A 19,454-nucleotide genomic window follows, 5' to 3' on the forward strand; every position below is an offset into this window, starting at 1 on the left:
GCGATTCGGAAATACGACCACCGCCCAGCCTGCTTTGAGGGGGAACTAAATACTGATGACACAAAAGAGTGTTGTTTTGTTTTAACAATTTGAGCAGACTTCTACCCACGTTTTTAATTAACTCTTAGATGGACACAGAGTGCTTTTAGGTGAAGCGTGTTCATGGTCGCACTATAAATCTGGGAATGTGACCGTGCCATCATTTATCTTCTCAATAATGTCGTTGTTCATTAAATAAACAATTTTATTAGGCATCTATAAATAAGAGACTGAAAGAAATCTAAGTTTGTATATATCTACTCTTGGTATCGATGATCTTATATACTACAATTCCTGACTTGCCCAATCGTGGGAAACTGTCCAGTGAGCCTCACGGGTGGTTCCCTCAGCGACTGCTGTGGACCCGGTCATCATCGCATGAAGCAGTTATGTTTTCACTCCTGTCCCAAATCCCCCATTTATTATGATCTAAGATGAATTAGATTCTGAAATATACACTGATATAAACCTAGTACATTTGACCAAAAAGTTTTCATCCTGGTTGATTAGAGAGTCAGAAAACACCAGTCTGAATGGGGGTGGGCATTCTTTACTGCAGCATCAGTTTATTCGCAAAGGATGCCCTTGATTACTAGGAATAAAGACACACTTGGTATTAAGAATGTCACATTTGGAGAAAAACATGACTTTTCTAGGACTGAAATCTGGTTTGGAATATTGTTGGTAAATTCTGATTCTTAAGTTGAATAGTGGGTTCATTGTTACTTTATTGTTATGCTTTCTTTTCATGATATACATTCTTTTATAAATACCAAATATTATTTTTTTAAGGAAGAAACTAGATTGGGTGTTTAGGGCCTAGTTTGTTTAGTCTGTGTTCACTATTTCATTCATTAATTCGTTCATCAATGTGTTGTTAAATGACGTGTGGTTTGGGCAGGATTAAAGATAAGTGAGGTATTTTGTGTCCTTAGATTCTGAATGAAAATTGCAAAGGACAAAACCTCTGTTTTTTGGCTCCCACCAGCCACGTAAAGCGTAGCGCGATTTTCATCCTCCTGCTTTCAGATGGTGGCCAGCGGAGATCTGCAACCCCCGGTCTGTGCCGCTCAACATCCAGGGCCTCAAGCACGACCTGGGGGACTTCCCCGTGTTCTTCTTTGGTTCTCACGACTACTACTGGGTACACCAGGGCAGAGTGTTCCCTTACGTCGAAGGAGACAAAAGCTTTGCTGAGGGACAGACTAGTATTAACAAGACCTTCAAAAAAGGTACGTTGGACAACGTTCACGGTGGCCCAGAACTAACACACCTGTGTTGATCTCTCCGCACCTCCTAACTTGCGTAAGACATGTTTCTGGTGTTAGAGAATTTTCACCAGGTGTTATGATCCGGCGTCCATAAGTTTCCAGTCACATTAGAACCACATCACCATCCAGTCATCTGGAAAAATACATTCAGTGTAGTAGACTGTGCTGTGTACGTGAAAGGAGTTCCCTCAGTGATCTTACTACAAACATAGAGATTATTCTGGAAATACATAGTCTTCTTAATCAAGTGAAGCTCCTTTGCCACAGAAGAGTAGTAAGATAGTAAGACTAAATGCTTCCCAGGAAGAGCCTTACAGCTGCTTTAGCAACAAGTTGCCAGGAAGTTTAGCTTTCTGGGTAAGAGTAAAGTGAATTTAAATCTGGTACGAGGTAAAGAGCTGCTCTCTGGTTCACGTGGAAACCTCTGATCATTGAAGTGGGACCTCTCCTCCGAAGCAACAGCCTGCACAGGGCACAGTGTTCAGCCGTAAAGGAGTTATATCTTATTTCAGTGTTACCCTATCCTGGTGGTAAATGGTTATTTCCAGAATATAATTTTTAAAAGAAACCCTCAGGCCAGATTCAGTGCGTTGAGAAGGCAGGGTAAAACTAATTTCTTGATGGTTTTTGTTTATTTGGTTTTTGGTATTTATATACTTTGTTTGGTCTTATTGGCAGCGTTGGAAGAAGCTGCAAAACGTTTCCAGGAATTGAAAGCGCAAAGAGAAAGTAAAGAAGCACTAGAGATTGAAAAAAACTCAAGGAAACCCCCTCCTTACAAACACATCAAAGTGAGTCTTTACCCGTGAAAACATTGCTCTTTGACAGACAAGATGAAATGCACTGCTCTCTTAGTAGTTAGAAGGCCCTTGTTGTCTTATAACAACTTTTGCTGATTACCACCCAGTCTTCTGCAGAACAACCTGAGAGCTCCTGTTGGAGTATCAGCCGGGAGCCGAGGTTGCTGCCCTGGGATGATGGGGGCTCTGATGAGCCGCTCATACCGAGGAGCAACACGTTTGACGGGAAACCCCGTTCTTGCTCCATCCGCTTGTCGTGTAACCAAATAAGAATACAGGGATTTAGCCCCTTTCTTCCAGACAGCCCACAGTTGTTTTCAGTTATGAAATTGTCATCAACTGGTAGAAGGAGAAATACACAGGATAAATAAGTGAGAAGTCACATCAGGTTTTGATATTTTTGTCAACTAAAGAGAGACAGCTATTAATCTTAGCTTATTCATGGGGAAATTATGATCAAGATAAAGAGCCTTTCTCAGGGTCACACCACAAGGCAGTAGCAGAGCCAAGAGGGCCTGGGTGTTTACCGACGTCCTGTTCAAGTTCCTCCCTCCCGTTTGTGATTTTGTTGTCCAGGCTAACAAAGTAATAGGAAAGGTGCAGATCCAGGTTGCAGACCTGTCAGAGATTCCCCGCTGTAACTGCAAGCCGGCTGACGAGAACCCGTGTGGCTTGGAGTCCGAGTGTCTGAACAGAATGCTGCAGTACGAGTGTCACCCGCAGGTGTGCCCGGCGGGGGAGCGCTGCCAGAACCAGTGCTTCACCAAGAGGCTCTACCCGGATGCAGAAATCATCAAGACGGAGCGGAGAGGCTGGGGCCTCAGGACCAAAAGGAGCATTAAGAAGGTAGCATGGGATGGTGCCAGTGGCGGAACAGACCAGGACCTATGCCTCTTAGAAATGCTTCAATAAGGGTTAAATACATGGGGATTTATTCCAAAATTTTGAAACTTCTGAAGTTGAGAGTTTGGCACTTCTTGAGCAAAGGAGGAGCAGTAAGAAGAGGTAGTAATCAAATACACATAACACACCATTGTAAAGCAATTATACTCCAATAAAGATGTTAAAAAATTTTAAAAATTAAAAAAAATAAAATACACATAACCTTTGGGTTTCCTATGATCAGTCATAAAAAGGAGAAGGGACACCGGTAATTCTATTTGAAATAATTTTTACTTGTTAAGCAAACTAGATTTAAAATTTGTAAAGGAAAAAGAGTAAAGTTAAGGACGTACTGAGACAGAAACTAGCAACCCCAGGACTTTGCTCCAACATCATAATTCATTAGCCATGAAGCCCTGGTCAAGTCACTTAACCTCGCTGAGCCCCAGTTTCTTCATCTCTAAAATGGACATAATTCCTGCCCTGCATGTTTAAGAGTTGTTGCTAGTCTCAAACTAGATCATATATACAGAAGCAACTGGGAAAAGTTGAGATCTTTGATACTTATAAATTATCTTCATTCTTATACTTTGAAGCAATTTTTCAAAGCAGTCTCTTTGTTTAACATAAGAAATACACGCCCATTGTAGAAGATATTTTAATGCAAATAGCTCAAAGAAAATTGAAAATCACCAGTAAATTCTGCTATTCAGACAGTGGCTCTCAACCTTTAGATATCCTGAGAATCTTCCGCGTTCCTTGTTAAAACAGTGCCACCTGAAATATTGGTGACAGGCCTGAACAATCTGTTTTAAAACAAGTCCCCACCTCCACCCTTCCCCCCACCTGCCAACGTATAGAACTTGGAGCCGTGTTTAGTGAGAGAAGATGGGCCTAGTGGGAATTTAAAATTATTCTTGGCATTTTTCTGCCTTTTAAAAAATCATCTTTGTAATGAAGAAATACCATATAATGTAGTAAAGAAAATCAAACAATACAAAAAAAGATAATAAAGCGTGAAATTCCTCCTTCACCCTCAATTCCTGGTCTCCTCACCAGAGAGGACCATTGTCCATAGGTTGGTATGTAGCCTTTTAGAACTTTTTCTATGCAATTATACACATAAACACATATACAAATATATATTCTTATATTCTGTATTTGTAGGGTTTTTTAAACATAAATATAATCATACATATTATTCTTTTTTCCCACTTAATGTATCAGAAAATTATTTTTATGGCAGTAATACAGATTTCACCTCATTGTTTTTCATAGTCTCATTGTATTCCATAGTAAAATGTACCTTCATTTACATAGCCTGTTTTCCAATAAATATATATGTGTGTGTGTGTGTGTGTGTATACACACACACACACACACATTTTTTAATTCTGTTGATCATCTGTCATCCATTTCTGTAGGTTAGATTGCTGGGGTGAAACTCATTCATTCAGCGCATGTTTGTTCAGCTGCTTCCCTGTGCCTGGTACTGTTCTAGGCACTTGGAAGACAGCAGCGAGCAGGACACCTTTGTGAGTGCACCAGGGACAGGTGATAGACATATGACGCCACGTACCACCAAATGCCACCAAGAGAAATAAAGCTGTCAGAGAGGGTAGGGGTGCCAGGGACTGGGTTCAGGAAGGTCTGACCCGAACGTGTGAGCGGGAGGGCGTGCAGGTGCACGTGGACGAGCAGGCCAGAGTGAAGGCCCTCCTGCGCCGGGACCGCAGGGAGCTGGAGAGTGAGCCGAGGAGGGCCGGGCGGTGGGCAGCTGGCAAGGCAGAGGGGCAGCGGGACCAGGTCGTGCGGGGCCTCATCGGCCTCGGGACAGGGACTTCTGGCGGAGTTTAGTAGGGAGGGCATCCGTCTGCCTCCATGTGTTCATTTTCTGTTGCTGCTTAACAGGATAACCACAAACCTGGCAACTTACAGCATAACACACAGTGTACTATCCCACAGATCCTATAGGTCAGTGCATAGCTGGGTCCTCTACGTAGGGGCTCACCAGGTTGCAGTCAAGGCACTGACCTGGCTGGATTCTCATTCTTGTGCCTCAACTAGGGAAGGATCCAGCTTCCCGGCTTGCACGGCTGCTGGCACAATGCTGTTCTTCACAGCCCTAGGTCTGAGAGCCTCAGGTGTTTTTGGTTTGGGTTTGTTGTTATTGTTGTTTTGCTGCTCTTGGCTTCTAGAGGCTGCCCGCAGTTCCCTGCCAGATGGGGTTCCCCAACATGGCTGTTTGCTTCCTTACAACCAATGAGGGAGAGAGACGCCCCAGCAGGATAGATGCTGAAGTCCTAATGTAACAAACTCACGTAATCACATCCTGTCACTTGGGCCACATTCTGTTGCTTAGAAGCAAGTCACAGGTCCTGCTGTCTCCAGGGGAGGGGATTACACAAGGGCGTGAGCACCAGCAGGCAGGGGTCATGGGGGCCACCTTAAGAGTCTGGGCTTCAGAAGAATAACTTGGGCTGTACTATGGGGAATTTATGATAATGGAGAGAGAGCAATAAAAAGGAGACCATTACAGTCCCGGAGAGAGATGCTGGTGGCCTGGACTAACTAGGGTTGTAGTTGAGTAGGAAGGAAGTGGTTGGATTTCTGACATTTTAAAGGTAGAGCCAACAGGATTTGCCAATGCATTGGGTATGTGGATTGGGTCGCTTGGTCAAAGGCCATCTGCGTTTAGTATGGCATTATATAATGCACATGTTTTGATATTACTTTAATGCCCTGCATATCACTTGCAAATTTTTGTTTATGATTTCAGGGGAGTTTGGGGAGCCATCCTGAAATCTATCCAGTTTAACACCATGTTAACATCTTTTAATAGTGGTTACATTTATTCTAAACCATATTCTAAGTTACTAAATTAATGATACAATTAAGAGAAAAGAAAATACGATCAGGATTATTCTGCACTTTAGCACTTGAGGAATTGCTAATGTTAAGACAATTGGTGTTTTACAAAATAGCTAGAAATATACAGTCACTGAACAGCATAATCATAAAGACTTTGTAGCAACATGGAGAAGGTTTGGGTATACTTAGGGGACAGAAACCAAATAGCAAATTGAATGTACACAGTCAGTCCCCTTCTTTTCACACATAACAATTCCTAAAAACGTGTGCCAGAGTTAAACAAGGGACTTCCTGTTATGATGTGGTTTCTTTCTTAGAAATTAAAAAAATTACATTTACTGAATTAAACCCTGTCTTTTTGCCATTGCCTTTAAGGACAGATTTCTAGCATTTTAAAAGTTTTTTTTGTTTGTTTTTTTGGCCACACTGCACGGCTTGCTGGATCTTAGTTCCCCAACGAGGGGTTGAACCTGGGCCCTCAGCAGTGAAAGTGTGGAGTCCTAACCACAGGACCACCAGGGAATTCCCTGAAAGTTCTTTATTTTGTTATTTTTATCCATAATTGAATTCACAGTTAATGGTTTTAAGTCCAGTGAGCAACTCTTTGAGGCTAAAGATTTGTCACTTTTTGGATGCCTAAAATATTTCTTTTACAAAATAGCTAGAGACATTTATTCACAACGGTATCAAGTTTACGAGACTTGCGTGCCTCATGTTTGATATCAGCACTTTCACCTTTCTGTATTCACCAATTTTCATAGCATAGTAAATATAAACTATAATAAATGGTTTTTAGGCCTTTAAAGCCACAGAACCCTTTCTTCAAATGAAACCTTAACTTGAATCCCAATTTGTAAAAAAAAAAAAAATGAAGCAGAGCTGATTTGGTTTAAATTCTGCTCTATAGGTTTTCATTAAAGGAAACTTGCCATAGAATAAAGTAACACTAGGTGGCAGTGCAGCCAAGATGGCAGTGAAACCTTCTACCTGGTGAGGGCGGTGATACCATACAAAGGTGCAGAATGTTTTCAGCGGCCGGGGTCCAAGTCCAAACTGGGTGTAGGAAAAGCCGCTCCGGGCCGACAGTGCGTAGTACATGAACGTGCAGAGCGGTCCTGTCGTGGCGTCGCAGTTAGAGATGAAGCGCGGTTCTGTTCTAACTCTTTGTCAGAGCTTGTACTGTCAGTTAAAATGGGGGAGGGAAGAAGCCTGAGGTGCACTCGTGTGGTGACCAGGCCCAGCTGAAACGAGCGTGTGGCCGCCTGAAGCAGACGGGCTCCTCGCCCATCTCACCAACGGCCGGCCGGCTGCCCAGGGAAAGGCTGACCCGCAGGCGCCCTCCTCTTATACAGAAATCACCATCTTGTCTTTTTATCAGTAGAGAAAGGACATTGGCTTATGCTCTTAATGATTCATCAAAATCAGAAAATATAATATAGTACCCTTGACATGGCTGGTACTCTCAGATCTGTGATACTGAGAGCTCTGAGAACGGCTAGTGAGAATGTGTGTCGGGCCCGGGGGAGGAACGCAAGTCTGCTGAAACAATAAGCAAATACATTTTCATTTACTTCCTAAGACATTTCTTTGCCTCAAAAATGTATTGGTCCCCCCCAAAAAAAAAAAAAAAGTATTGATAACACCAGTAAATCCTGTAGCTAATGCTGTTGTCCTAGACTGAATCAGCCACGCTTTTGAGGTAAAAGGGTTAATGTTTATGCATTTGTAAACGTGAAAGGTTGAATGTACTGTTTACACTTACTTAAAAAGGAGCTTATCGCTACACACCTGTTAGAACAGCAAAATGAGAAGTAGGGACTATACCACATGCTGGTGAGGACGTGGGGAAACTGCATCTCTCATACCTGGGGAGCATAGGGTGCGAATGCGCAGTGTTACAGCCACTCTGGGAAACAGTACGGCAGTTTCTTAAGAAATTAAACATGTGCTCACCATATGACCCAGCATGTATCCCAGAGAAGTGAAAACCTCTGTCTGCACAAACACTTTATCAGAATGCTCACAGCGGCTTTATTTGTAATAGCCAAAACTTGGAGACCATTCACATGTTCTCCAGCCGGTGACCGGTCACACGAACTGTGGTGCGTCCTTGCTGCGGCACAGCACTCAGCAGTGACAGAAGAATGAACTGTTAATACATACAACCTAGATGGATCTCAAGGGAATTAGGCTCAGCTTTTCGTTAAAAATCCAATCTCTAAAGGTTACGTACTGTGATTCCATTTATAGAACACTCTCGAAATGACGGAACTATGGAGTTGGACAAGGTCCTACTGTTATTTGCACAGGGAACTATATCCAATATCCGGTGATAAACCATAATGGAAAAGCATATAAAAAAGAATATATGTATAACTGAATCACTTTGCTGTACGGCAGAAATTAACACAACATTGTAAATCAACGATACTTCAATAAAATAAATTTTTAGAAGAACTATAGGGTTGGAGAACAGATTAGGGATGGAGGATGGGTGTGGTTATGAAGGAGAAGCACCGGGCATCTGTGCTGACGGGACAGTTCTGTATCTTGCTTGTGGTGGTGGTTACCTGACTCTACACCTGGTAGAATCCCATAGAACTACACGCATGCACACATAACACACACAAATGAGTGCCTGTGAAATCGGCGAAATATGAATAAGGCTTGTAGATTGTACCAATGTCAATTTTCTGGTTTTATTTTGTACTATAGTTGTATTTCCAGGAATGTTTTTGGTTAATTCTCGGATTATACATGTGATGTTAAGGAATGCTTTCTAATAGGATACACTGATTGTACATTTATATATTGCGTGCTCCTCTGCAGGGTGAATTTGTAAATGAATATGTTGGCGAATTAATTGATGAGGAAGAATGCAGATTGCGAATCAAGCGAGCCCACGAGAACAGTGTAACTAATTTTTATATGTTAACTGTTACCAAGGTAAAATTGCTTTTTTTTTTGGTAAGAAAAAAGGAGTTTTTGGTTTAGTTTGGTGGTCTTAGGTTAAACTCAGTTTCCTTCCTCTCATTTGGTTTTTCTCAAGCAAATTATAATGGTTTGCAGTAGCCAGTGTGTGTCCCGCTATAATATGCTCATTATACCAGAGTACAAAAGTGAATGATTACTCGCGCCTTGCACAGGTCATGTGAGATGCGCTGTGAATGAGAAGATGACCAGGAACAGGGTTGACACATCTGGATTTGAGTCCCAGCTCTTAGTCACTGAAAGACCTGGCCCTCAGTTTCTTTATCTCCAAGGGAGAGAATCAGCTCTGTAATTCTAAGTTATAAACCACCAGTAAAGTTCTGCTTTAGCAAAAATCCTAACTGTAAATTGTTCTATATATTTAAATTTTTTTTATGAGTTAGGAAAAATGAATGCTGTCAAAAGAAAAATGACAGTAAAACTTCTGGTTTAATACATGTAACTGTGAGTGCTGTTTGATGCACATTACAGCAAAACTATTTCATTTAATTTCTTCAACAGTCCTCTGGAGTATAACCTTTAAAAATTGTGACTCACTATATTGTACATCTGTAACTTATATTGTACACCAATAACTATACTTCAGTAAAACTATACTTCAATAAAAGATTTAAAAAAAAAAACAGTCCTCTGATTTACAGAGGACGAGAAACTGAGATCCAGCCATAAGTGATTTGTTGGATATCTTGTTACAGTTTAATGACGAGCCAAGACTAGTACCCATGTTTCCTATGTTCCAGGCTGTCTCTAAAACTGAGTCAGAATAGCCTTACAAGAACCAGAAATCATTTAAAAGAAGTACTATTTTAACTGAAATGTCATTGTTTGAAAGTTTTACCACCTTCATGAACATATACTTTATAAACATAAAATGCCATTTATTTGTGACTGCTGATTGGCCCCTTAAATCCTAGCCTCACTGCCGGTGACCCCTCCAGCCATCTGGGAGGCTCCATCTTCTAGAGCTTTCCCAGACTATCAGAGTTTAAGTTCAGGGAGCCAAAATGTTGAGCTTTTTATGGTATTTTGAACTTTTGTGTAAGTAAAAATAGACTATGAAGATTATATCCCAAACTCTAGCCCTTCCATCAGTCAGATCTCCAAGTCTTCATTCAGAGAAGTTTCTTGTTTTTCCTTCCTCCCTCTTTATGGCCTAAGCTCTCATCCATCTACCCCGCTACAAGTTTTGCTTCTTGCTTAGAGCAGGAAAGGAAGGCTGACAGCAGCACACCATAGTTCCCATCTCAGATAGCATCCGAACTGAGAGCCCTCTACTCAGAAAATACCTTTCGTTAAGCCCATGGCCAGCTGATCTAAGTCACATTATTCTGTGGTGTGTTTGTTTCTAGAAACAAACTTTAAAAGAAACTAAACTCCACTTTATCTTACTTGCTTTTGACTTGGTCATCATGTAAAGTAGAGAACTTAGTTGTGCCGCGAGCACATTTTCGGAGCTGTCAGTCGTCAGACCTCAGCTGCTGGCAAACAGTGCTGCCTCGTGGCTCTCGCCTGAGTTGGATGTTTCTCAGACACGCTTATGCTCAGTTTCATGTCAAAGGAAATTTTCCTTTCTTTTCTTTCTGAAGGACCGTATCATTGACGCTGGCCCGAAGGGAAATTATTCTCGCTTTATGAACCACAGTTGTAATCCAAACTGTGAGACACAAAAGTGGACGGTGAATGGAGATGTTCGAGTTGGCCTTTTTGCTCTTTGTGACATTCCTGCAGGTAAAAGGGACTGCCCCCTCCCCGGGAAGCAAGTATGTCTTTGAGGGCAGGACATTCTGACACTCAAGTGTCAGACAAGTTTTGACACTCAAGTATTTATTCAAATAAGATAAAGAGCTGTATTTAGAATTGTTACCTGCCCGTAGGAAGTAAACATCTACATCCTGCAAAAGGGAGCTTAGTAAGAGAGGGTATCACAGAATTCTGTGTCTATGATCCTGCTGAATTAGTTCTCCAAATTATTGCTGTCTGTATAATGTAACCAAATGTTTAAGCTTTTGTTTCCTTTTTTTTTCTTTCATATTAAAGAAAATATTAACCAGTTGTTACCATCAACTGGTTTCTTCGTTTGTTTGTGGGGGGGTTTTGTTTTGTATTTTAGTTTGAAAAATCAGTCTGTTTCAAATTAGACATAAAACGCTCCTCAAAGCAGAGTTACTGCTTTCATTTTTCCTTACCCATCCAGCATCAATAACAGCAAGACTTAATTTCTCGTTTGTTAAGTCTGTAGAAAAGTGGGTGGGAAGAAAAATGCTGGAGCTAAAAGGGATGTAAACTGTGTTTCTAGCACTCGCTGTGGATTGCTGAGGTCCAGCTAAAGAAAGCTTGAACTGGGAATTCCCTGGCGGTCCAGTGGTTAGGACTCGGTGCTTTCACTGCGGGGGCCCAGGTTCGGTCCCTGGTTGGGGAGCTAAGATCCTGCAGCCGAGCGGTGTGGCCAAAAAAAACAAAACAAAACTTTAAAATGCTAGAAATCTGTCCTTAAAGGCGACGGCAAAAAGACAGGGTTAAATTCAGTACTTAATATAATTTTTTTAATTTCTGAGAAAGAAACCACTTCATAACAGGAAGTCCCTTGTTTAACTCTGGCACACGTTCTTAGGAATCTGTTATGTGTAAAAAGCAGGGGACTGACTGTGTACATTCAATTTGCTGTTTGCTGCATGGTGTGGCCAAATTTAAAAAAAAAAGAAGAAGAAGAAAGCAAGCAAGCTTCGACCTCCTAGTTTGAATCCCTGGGTCTTTGGTGTATGTAGTAAATGTGCATTTTGAAGTCTTTTCTGATCATAATGTGAGGCACTAATTACTGGAAATGGTATGGCTGTGACAATTCCACGGTCATCTTTGTCTTTGTCTTGTCTTTGTTTATTTAGAAACTAGTGTAAATTAGTTTTAGAAAAGAGAGCTAAACTAGAACCCATTTTTCTTGAGCACAGATTTCAGATTCTTGGTCTCTGTCACATGGTCTTTGAAAAGAAAAGACCACGTGAAAAGAATATGATGGTCTTTGTAGAATATCTATTTTTGCTTTAATCATTGGTGGATGGGACGTTTTCCTCTAGTTTTTTGTTTTGTTTTTTTTGTTTGTTTTTTTCCTTTTTCCCATCACTGTCTTCAGTGTGGAACACGGAGGATGGAAGGGTCTTCATGTCAGAACTGTGTCTCTTTTTTCGTTGTGAGGGTGTGTCTTTGACAGCATTTCTCTCCCCCAGGACTTGAGTCTGAATACTTCTCTCTCTTGTGTTCTAGGGATGGAGCTAACATTTAATTACAACCTGGACTGTCTGGGCAACGGCCGGACGGAGTGCCACTGCGGGGCGGATAACTGCAGTGGTTTCCTCGGCGTGCGGCCAAAGGTCAGTGGCTGCAGGGGGCGCCCCTGGGGCTGGGAAGGGGCTGCCGAAGAAGCTTGTTTGGGGCTCTCAGGAGGCGCTGGCCGGGGGGGCCTGGTTTAGTTTGCAGGCCAGCAGTTGCGTTTACCCAGAGTGTAGACTCCGACCTCCCACTAGAGCATGTCTTAGTGAGAACTGTTAGGTTCTGAAAATGTCTGTGTTTCTGATTGAATTTGAAGTTAGCAAGATCTTTTTCAAAAACTTCAAAAAAAAATTCACACTATCCTAACACACTTTAGTGTATCCGAATTATACACTTTAAATTGGTGAACTTTATGTTCTGTGAATGCTATCTCAGTTGTCTTTGCGATTAAAAAAAAAAAAAAAGACACCTATTCAAAAATCAATGAAAAATGAATTATTTTTACTACAGTTCCGTGACAGGGTAAGCCCTCCTGGTGTTTTAGGTAACCGAACAACAGGTGAATTTAAATGAACGTGAGGTTGTAGGGTCTCCCTTTTACGTAAAGCTTCACGCACTGTGATCGTTAAAACCGTGACCCCCTCTTTCCTGCCAGTCGGCATGTGCGTCCACAACTGAAGAAAAGGCAAAGAACGCTAAGCTGAAGCAGAAGAGACGAAAAATCAAAACAGAGCCGAAGCAGCTGCACGAAGATCACTGCTTCCAGTGCGGGGACGGCGGCGAGCTGGTCATGTGCGACAGGAAGGACTGCCCCAAGGCCTACCACCTGCTCTGCCTCAACCTGCCCCAGCCGCCCTACGGTGAGCCCGGCCTGCCCGCCATGCCCGACTCAGATACGGGCGGTCCTGCCCCAGGGTGGAGCCGTGGGTTAGGAGGCGTTGGAGAGAACAAGCAACAGTAGCAAGCAGAGGTTTTGCTAGTGAAAAATCTGTCTCAGTGCCGGTGGGGGGCGCCCGTGGGCCAGCAAGGACTGGTGTCTCACTGTCCATTACCACAGGTGGTGGTTGGCTCCTAGTTGAGTTTGGGGCAGTAGCTCGCAGCCACACTGACAGGTGCAGCCAGACCCCTGCTGGCTGAGGTTCGGAGTCATAGTCACCTGCGTTCAGTCCCCAGTCCGAGAGGAAGGTGGGAAGTGGGGTGTCTCGTGGGCGTTGGGGACGGGCACTCACTGGGCTCCTTCCCTTCTTCCCGCCCGTGCTAGGAAAGTGGGAGTGCCCGTGGCATCAGTGCGACGAGTGCAGCGGCGCAGCTGTGTCCTTCTGTGAGTTCTGTCCGCGTTCGTTCTGCAAAGATCACGAAAAGGGGGCTCTGGTGCCCTCCGCCCTGGAAGGCCGTCTCTGCTGCTCTGAACATGACCCTGTATCTCCCGTGTCACCCGAATACTGGAGCAAGATCAAATGTAAACTGGAATCACAAGATCACGGAGAAGAAGTCAAAGAATAAACGGGCAGTGATTTCCTTCTTTTTTTATTTAAACGAAGAAAGGAAAAGAAAAAAGTAGAGAATGCGTTAGTACAAGAAGAGACTGCTGCAGTGCATGCAGCCTTGGCCATCAGCGCTGCCGAATTAAAGGGAAGGTGGGGAGCCAGGCCGTGCAAGCAGAAGCCGTTCGTGGGATCTGGCTTTTCGGTTTCGTTCTGTCAGTCTGGGGATTCTGTTGTGGAGGGTTAGATTCCCTTGGTCTTTTCTTGCCTTTTATTGTGCTTCAATGCCTTTGCAGCTGGCAAAAGAGATGTCTTCGCTTTTAAAATAAGAACAAAGAGAAAAGAAAATTTTGTTAATGAGATAAATTTAAAGTCTAGAATGTGTTCCTTGGGTGTAAAAAGCAAAAGTAGCCATCATTCCTTTATTTATTTTCATTTTTAAAATTTTGAGAAGTGTAGTTCAGATAGTCTAATCTGTGTGTGTGTGTGTGTGTGTGTGTGTGTGTGTGTGTTTTAAGTAGGAATTGCAGAAAGCCCTCTAGAAAAGGGTATGGTGGTCTTACATACCTCTTTCCTGAGCAGTAGGGAGGCTGGCTTCGCTTTCCCTTCCAGACGCCTCTCGTAGTCTTAGAGAAGGGCTCTGTGGGAGTATTGAATCTGGCCTCTTGAAATCAAAAGGCCTCAGTGAATATTACCTCTGTGGTCTTAAACTAGGTGGGCTTTCCGATATAACTTTACCTAGAGAGGTATATAATGTTGTTGTTGGTTTTTTGTTTTGGAGAAAAAAAGAAATCGATGCCCTCACTGAGTTTGAAACGTTCTCCACTGATAATGGGTGTTTTTGATGAAGTGTGTCTCTGTGGATATGAATACAGAGTTAGAATGGTCATTCCTGTTGTCTTGACACACTGGTAAAGGCAGCTAAAGGGAGATGAAAGGCACAGACCAAAAGTTGGGTCAAATAAGCCCCATTTTCTATCCAATTTAATGTACACCCTGGTCTGACTTGGAGAGAATTATGGGCATTTTAATTTTCTGTCTCTGCTTTCCTCTCCCAAGCAAACATTCCCTTTGTCAGCTGACCACTCAAGTCACATGTCCTGGTGAAAACTACACAAATGAATTTGAACTGTATTTGAATAGATCTTTTTGTTCAGTTCCTAATTTGGGGGTGAAAGTGGTAGGGGGCATCCCCAAGTTATATGTAAACAGTTACCCAGTACTTAAACTCACCCCCACTGAGGAAGGGGAAGCACTTGTACTTCTACAGGGTAAATGAGAGCCACACAAACACACTTCATGGCAGGAAGCACTTAGGGAGAGCTCCACAGAAAGCAGTGATAGCAAGAATGGTTGGAGCTCATAGACGCAAGTGAACCGGAATATCTGCCCACAGAACTCACTTGCTTTTAATGCTTAGGAATATGTATATTCCAGGATTCCCTGTATGAATTAATTAGTCCTGTCAGACATTGTTGTAACACTGTACTAAGTAGAAGCCTAGGTTTAGCTTGAATGAACGTCAACTTCTCTGTGAATTTTGACTGCTAACAATTGCCGGTACCTGGTAGCATTTATTTTCCCTCAAGAAGTACCCAGTGACCTTATAAAGGCAGGGAAGATAGATGCTCCACAACATTCCTTCAGTTGCGCTGTGTGTTCCTTTTTCTTATCAATTTAGAATTCTTCTCTGGAAAAAAGGAGAAAAAAATCTGTTTTGTGCTTTTTTTTTTTTTCTTTGTATGTAAATGTGCAATTATACTGGATTTTTTCTTGTTAAAAAAAAAAAAAAAAGAAAAGAAAACAAACAAAAAACACTACAATTCCTTTACTTAAGCTCCTAAACTGCCATTTGCCTGATTCCAGCAAATAATTCTGAGGTAACTTATTGGGCCTCCAGTAATTCTGTTGATTAGATATGGTCCCAAAAGAAAGAGCAAGATAGAAAATGCTATATGTATTACCAAATGCGACTGCTACAAGTCACATGAATTACAGCTCACCAAAACACTAAAGTTTGCTCTTGAGCAATTATCTAGTTTGATGTCCTTTTAAAAAATAATTTAAGAAAATCTAGGTTTTATCATACTAAAACTTTATTTTATATATGTATATGATAAATGTTTGCTTTTTTAAACTTACTAACATGAAGGATTTCCTTTAATATTCGAAATGCACCTCGTGTTGAAACGGTATCCAACATGGAATCTTATCTCCTTGCTTTGTTTTGGACTTAGTGCTATTTAATATCTGGTGACTTTTATATGGTAAGCCAGGGTATATCCTGTATACTACAAATACCTTAGGTTTAAGTATTTTTATGCAGCTTCTTCATCGTGTCACATTTTGTTTGTGTGTCTTTAGCAGAGCTCTGCTGAGGTTTTTTAATTTGGGGGGGTGGGGGGTTGGCTAATAGGGTTGTTCTGCCATTTCAGAAATCAGGGCGGAAAACACCATTGCTGACCGCAGCCGTGGGGTCTTTGTCCGCGAGTGTCCTTTACGGTCTGGAACGTGCTTTTAGTCCTGGCAGTGCCAGGGAGCTCTCCTCACACCTCGTACTGTCGCCTAGTTTGTATATTTTAAAGGTGCAGGCTATGGAAGCAGAAAAAGAATAAGTTGTGCTTTATATGTGCATAGTATCCATGCTGGGTGCTTGTCTGTGCTTCACCAATGAAATTTTGCAAAAGACATGTTGCTCACTGGTAGCTGGAAGTTGTTATTTGTTAACTTTTAAATCTGTCTGTGGTCAGAGCGTAAATGGTTGGTTTTTAATTCTTGTCCGAAAATGAAATAGCTTAAAGCAGCATGGGATAACGGTGGTATTTTTTTTAACCTTATGTTGGCTCTTTGGTGGAAGATGCGAATGTAAGATTTTTGATAATCAGCATAAATCTTCAGAAATCGGGTCTGTAACAGCTAGAGGTGAAATCCTGGAGGCCTTCCAGGCCCTGCGCGGGAGGGGGTGTGAGGAGTCGGGAGCTGCCTGTCCTGTCGCCGGCTGGGAAGGGACGGGTGGACGGCCCTGCGTTCCTGGCAGGCGGAAGCAGCTGGAGGAAGTGAGTCACTTCTTGAAGATCTAATCAGGGCTGGAGTTAGGAGTGAGGTGGGTTTTATTTTCATTTTTCTTTTAACAAGTTCCCACCCTATCCTAATTCTCAGAAATGCTCTGGCCTAAGCTATAAAATAGGCTGACTTTTAGAATCATTGAAACTTGGAGATTTCTGTGTGTTCAAATCAGGAACACATCTAAAAACTAAAAAAAAAAAAAAAGGGAGGGGGGGGCAGGGGGAAGGCCACTCCCAGCTCCCAGCTGCCATTTCCCCAGAGTATTCGGAGGCACGCCTGTGAATAACGCTGGGAAACTCACAACATCGAGATGATTGCGGAAAGGACTCGGACAGGGGCGGCTGTTGGACACCTTCTTTCCTGACTCAGGAAGTAGAGTTTCCCTTCAGAGTAGCTCGCTGCATGGTGTGTCCCAGTCAGGGTCCAACCCAGATCTGCGGTTCGGAAACAGATGGGCCAGCTGTGTGGAGCGCAGTCTCTGGACTCCAGGGATTTGTTGCTTGTCTTTCATTTTAAAACAGAAAGCTCTTCTTTAGCATTCACCTTAAAGTCAAGGTACCGCCGCATGCCGTGTCCCACTAGGATAAGGGAACAAGTTACCGTGGCATCTTGACAGCTTGGGAAGCTCACGCTTGATGTCCTTCTACATTGGGAAGTTGCTTGTGCTGGGCAGTGCAAATTAGACTTGAATTACTTCTTAAAAGGCTGATGTGTACAGCCCCCTCATTGTCCGAGCTGCTGCAGACATGAAGTGATCATTTGGAACAACTTCCTTTGGCCTCGGGCCACCTAGAATTGGTCTCTGGTTATTTGTAAACAAAGAGTAGAACTCGCTTCCCTTTCCAGATAGGCTCGGAAATAGATATAATTAGACAGCTTTGCCCTATATTGACAAATACGAAGAGTTGGGAATTTGTATATACTGAAATCTACCGACATTTATCCGGGGTGGGGTACAGGGAGAAAGGGGGTTACAGTAGGGTAAGGGAGGGGGTGATAGTGTTTACCACAGGTACGAAGTAGCCACTTTAACATTGAGACCTCTGCCTCATTGAATTCAGGTTTTTTAAGTACTTGAAACTCCTCAGATTCTGCTTATTTTACAGTTATTTTAAAATTTATGAAGTAGAAAGCATTGTTTTGTATACTGTTTTGTCTCTTACCCTCTTGAACTTGGATTAAAGGCGAAGTTCTGCAGACGGAAGTGTCCACAGTAGTTCTCTCAGATTCAGTGCACACATTCGGGGAAGAGACTCCTGCATGAAATACCAGCAGCATTTATACGAGTACTTCATATGTATGTTCTCTGTTTTGTTATTTTGTCAACCCTATCCCCAAGCACCTCTTCTTTCCTTTTAATATATGCCTGCGTAGGGAAAAAAACAAAAATGTGCACTTATGTTACACTCCTGAAATGCTGGGTGTGTAACCTGTGTTTCAAACCCATTTCCGTTCTTTTCAGTCCATTGCTTAAGTGACAAGTTCAGGTGCATGTGGCACATATGTACGAAGGAGGAAGAGAATTACCTGTCCTTTGGTGGCATCCCAGAGTCATTAATGTGTAAGAAAAAGGGAAAAGATGAATAGTTACCAAAGTCATTTATTCAGTCCTTCGTTTTCTTATGTGACATCACTGCACCTGTTAGTTGGCAAGAAAGCACCCTCGGGTTTCCCTTCCCCACCTGCCACAGACTTCTGATGTGTGCGAATGCCTCTCGGTATCCATCAGATGACCTAAATGAGGGATTCAAACGGTATTCTTGTCAGTTTAGAAGTGGACTGGATAAAATTTACTTTTACTTTGTTGTCACTAATATTGCTCTTTATCTCATTTGTGCTGTCACATGCCCTGTGTTAAAAAAAAAAGAAAATCATGTTGCCACTGATAACCAAGATGCTAAATGATGACTACAACTGGTTCTTTTTATATACAAGGGTGTGTGCATAATTGGAATTGATAGGAGAAATTCATTTGTATCCACTTGTGATATTGCACAACAAACACAGATACCTACAGATTCTGCTCTCATTTCCTCGTGATCTTTATGATAATTACCTTTGTAGATTGGTTATTTCTGTACTTTGTTTATCTGTAATAAACTTTGTAGATCCTGTGAACTGTTATTTTTTGCCTAAATCCCTTGAGACTTGAGTCTTTAATAACAAAGCATCAATATTCACTAAGTCAATCTCTTTTGAGTTTCTGTGACTTGGCTAGAAGCTCTTGACACTAAAGATTAGTGTTCATTTTCCCTGGGGGTATTCCACTAGGGCATTACTGTATAATGACTCGATGTTGCCACATAGACTTCAAGATATATGATATTTTGGGGATTTTGTTGATTGGCCTATGTTTTATTGCATAGTGTGAAACGTGTAAAGCTTGGTTAACCTGTATATAGATAGCTTATTGTTGACTAGTTACGGTGTATTAGCATTGCCTGTAATATTTAAGCTTCTTACTACTGTGTGTGCTGGTAGGAACATATAATTTTTGTACATTATATCTACTGAGATGCTGCCTTTCTTATTTTACAAATACTTTGGAATTCAAATGTGTTTTTTGCTTCCGTGAGGATTAATTTGGAAAGGTTTTTAATGACATTCCACTGATTTCAGATTTTGCTTGAGGTTGACTTCAATAAATTGTCCCGTATGTTCCAAATTAAATATGTGGACTTGTTCATTGCCCGTAATTTCTTGCTACCACTCAGTGGGCAAGAGGCCATCCTGGGCGGGAGGGGACCAGCGCAGGGCCGAAAGACCCAGCGCGTCCATCGCGCCGG

The 19,454-nt window shown here is 42.2% G+C and overlaps 1 protein-coding gene across 5 annotated transcripts in view; it reads left to right on the forward strand.

Moving 5' to 3' along the window:
* The window catches only part of NSD3 (nuclear receptor binding SET domain protein 3), a 104,411-nt gene extending 89,119 nt beyond the window's left edge, over window positions 1-15,292 (forward strand). For 4 of the 5 annotated variants that reach the window (XM_036838673.1, XM_036838676.1, XM_036838674.1 and 1 more), the window contains 8 exons: window positions 1,069-1,271; window positions 1,989-2,101; window positions 2,687-2,956; window positions 8,693-8,809; window positions 10,441-10,582; window positions 12,113-12,219; window positions 12,774-12,978; window positions 13,380-15,292. In XM_036838673.1, the coding sequence (XP_036694568.1) occupies window positions 1,069-1,271; window positions 1,989-2,101; window positions 2,687-2,956; window positions 8,693-8,809; window positions 10,441-10,582; window positions 12,113-12,219; window positions 12,774-12,978; window positions 13,380-13,621 (1,399 nt within the window). In that variant the 3' untranslated portion in view covers window positions 13,622-15,292. The remainder of the gene's footprint in view (window positions 1-1,068; window positions 1,272-1,988; window positions 2,102-2,686; window positions 2,957-8,692; window positions 8,810-10,440; window positions 10,583-12,112; window positions 12,220-12,773; window positions 12,979-13,379) is intronic. The other variant, XM_036838675.1, reaches the window with a different exon arrangement.
* Window positions 15,293-19,454: the final 4,162 nt, after the last annotated feature.

Source organism: Balaenoptera musculus, chromosome 21 (genome assembly GCF_009873245.2).
Source record: "Balaenoptera musculus isolate JJ_BM4_2016_0621 chromosome 21, mBalMus1.pri.v3, whole genome shotgun sequence".
Taxonomy (NCBI): domain Eukaryota; kingdom Metazoa; phylum Chordata; class Mammalia; order Artiodactyla; family Balaenopteridae; genus Balaenoptera; species Balaenoptera musculus.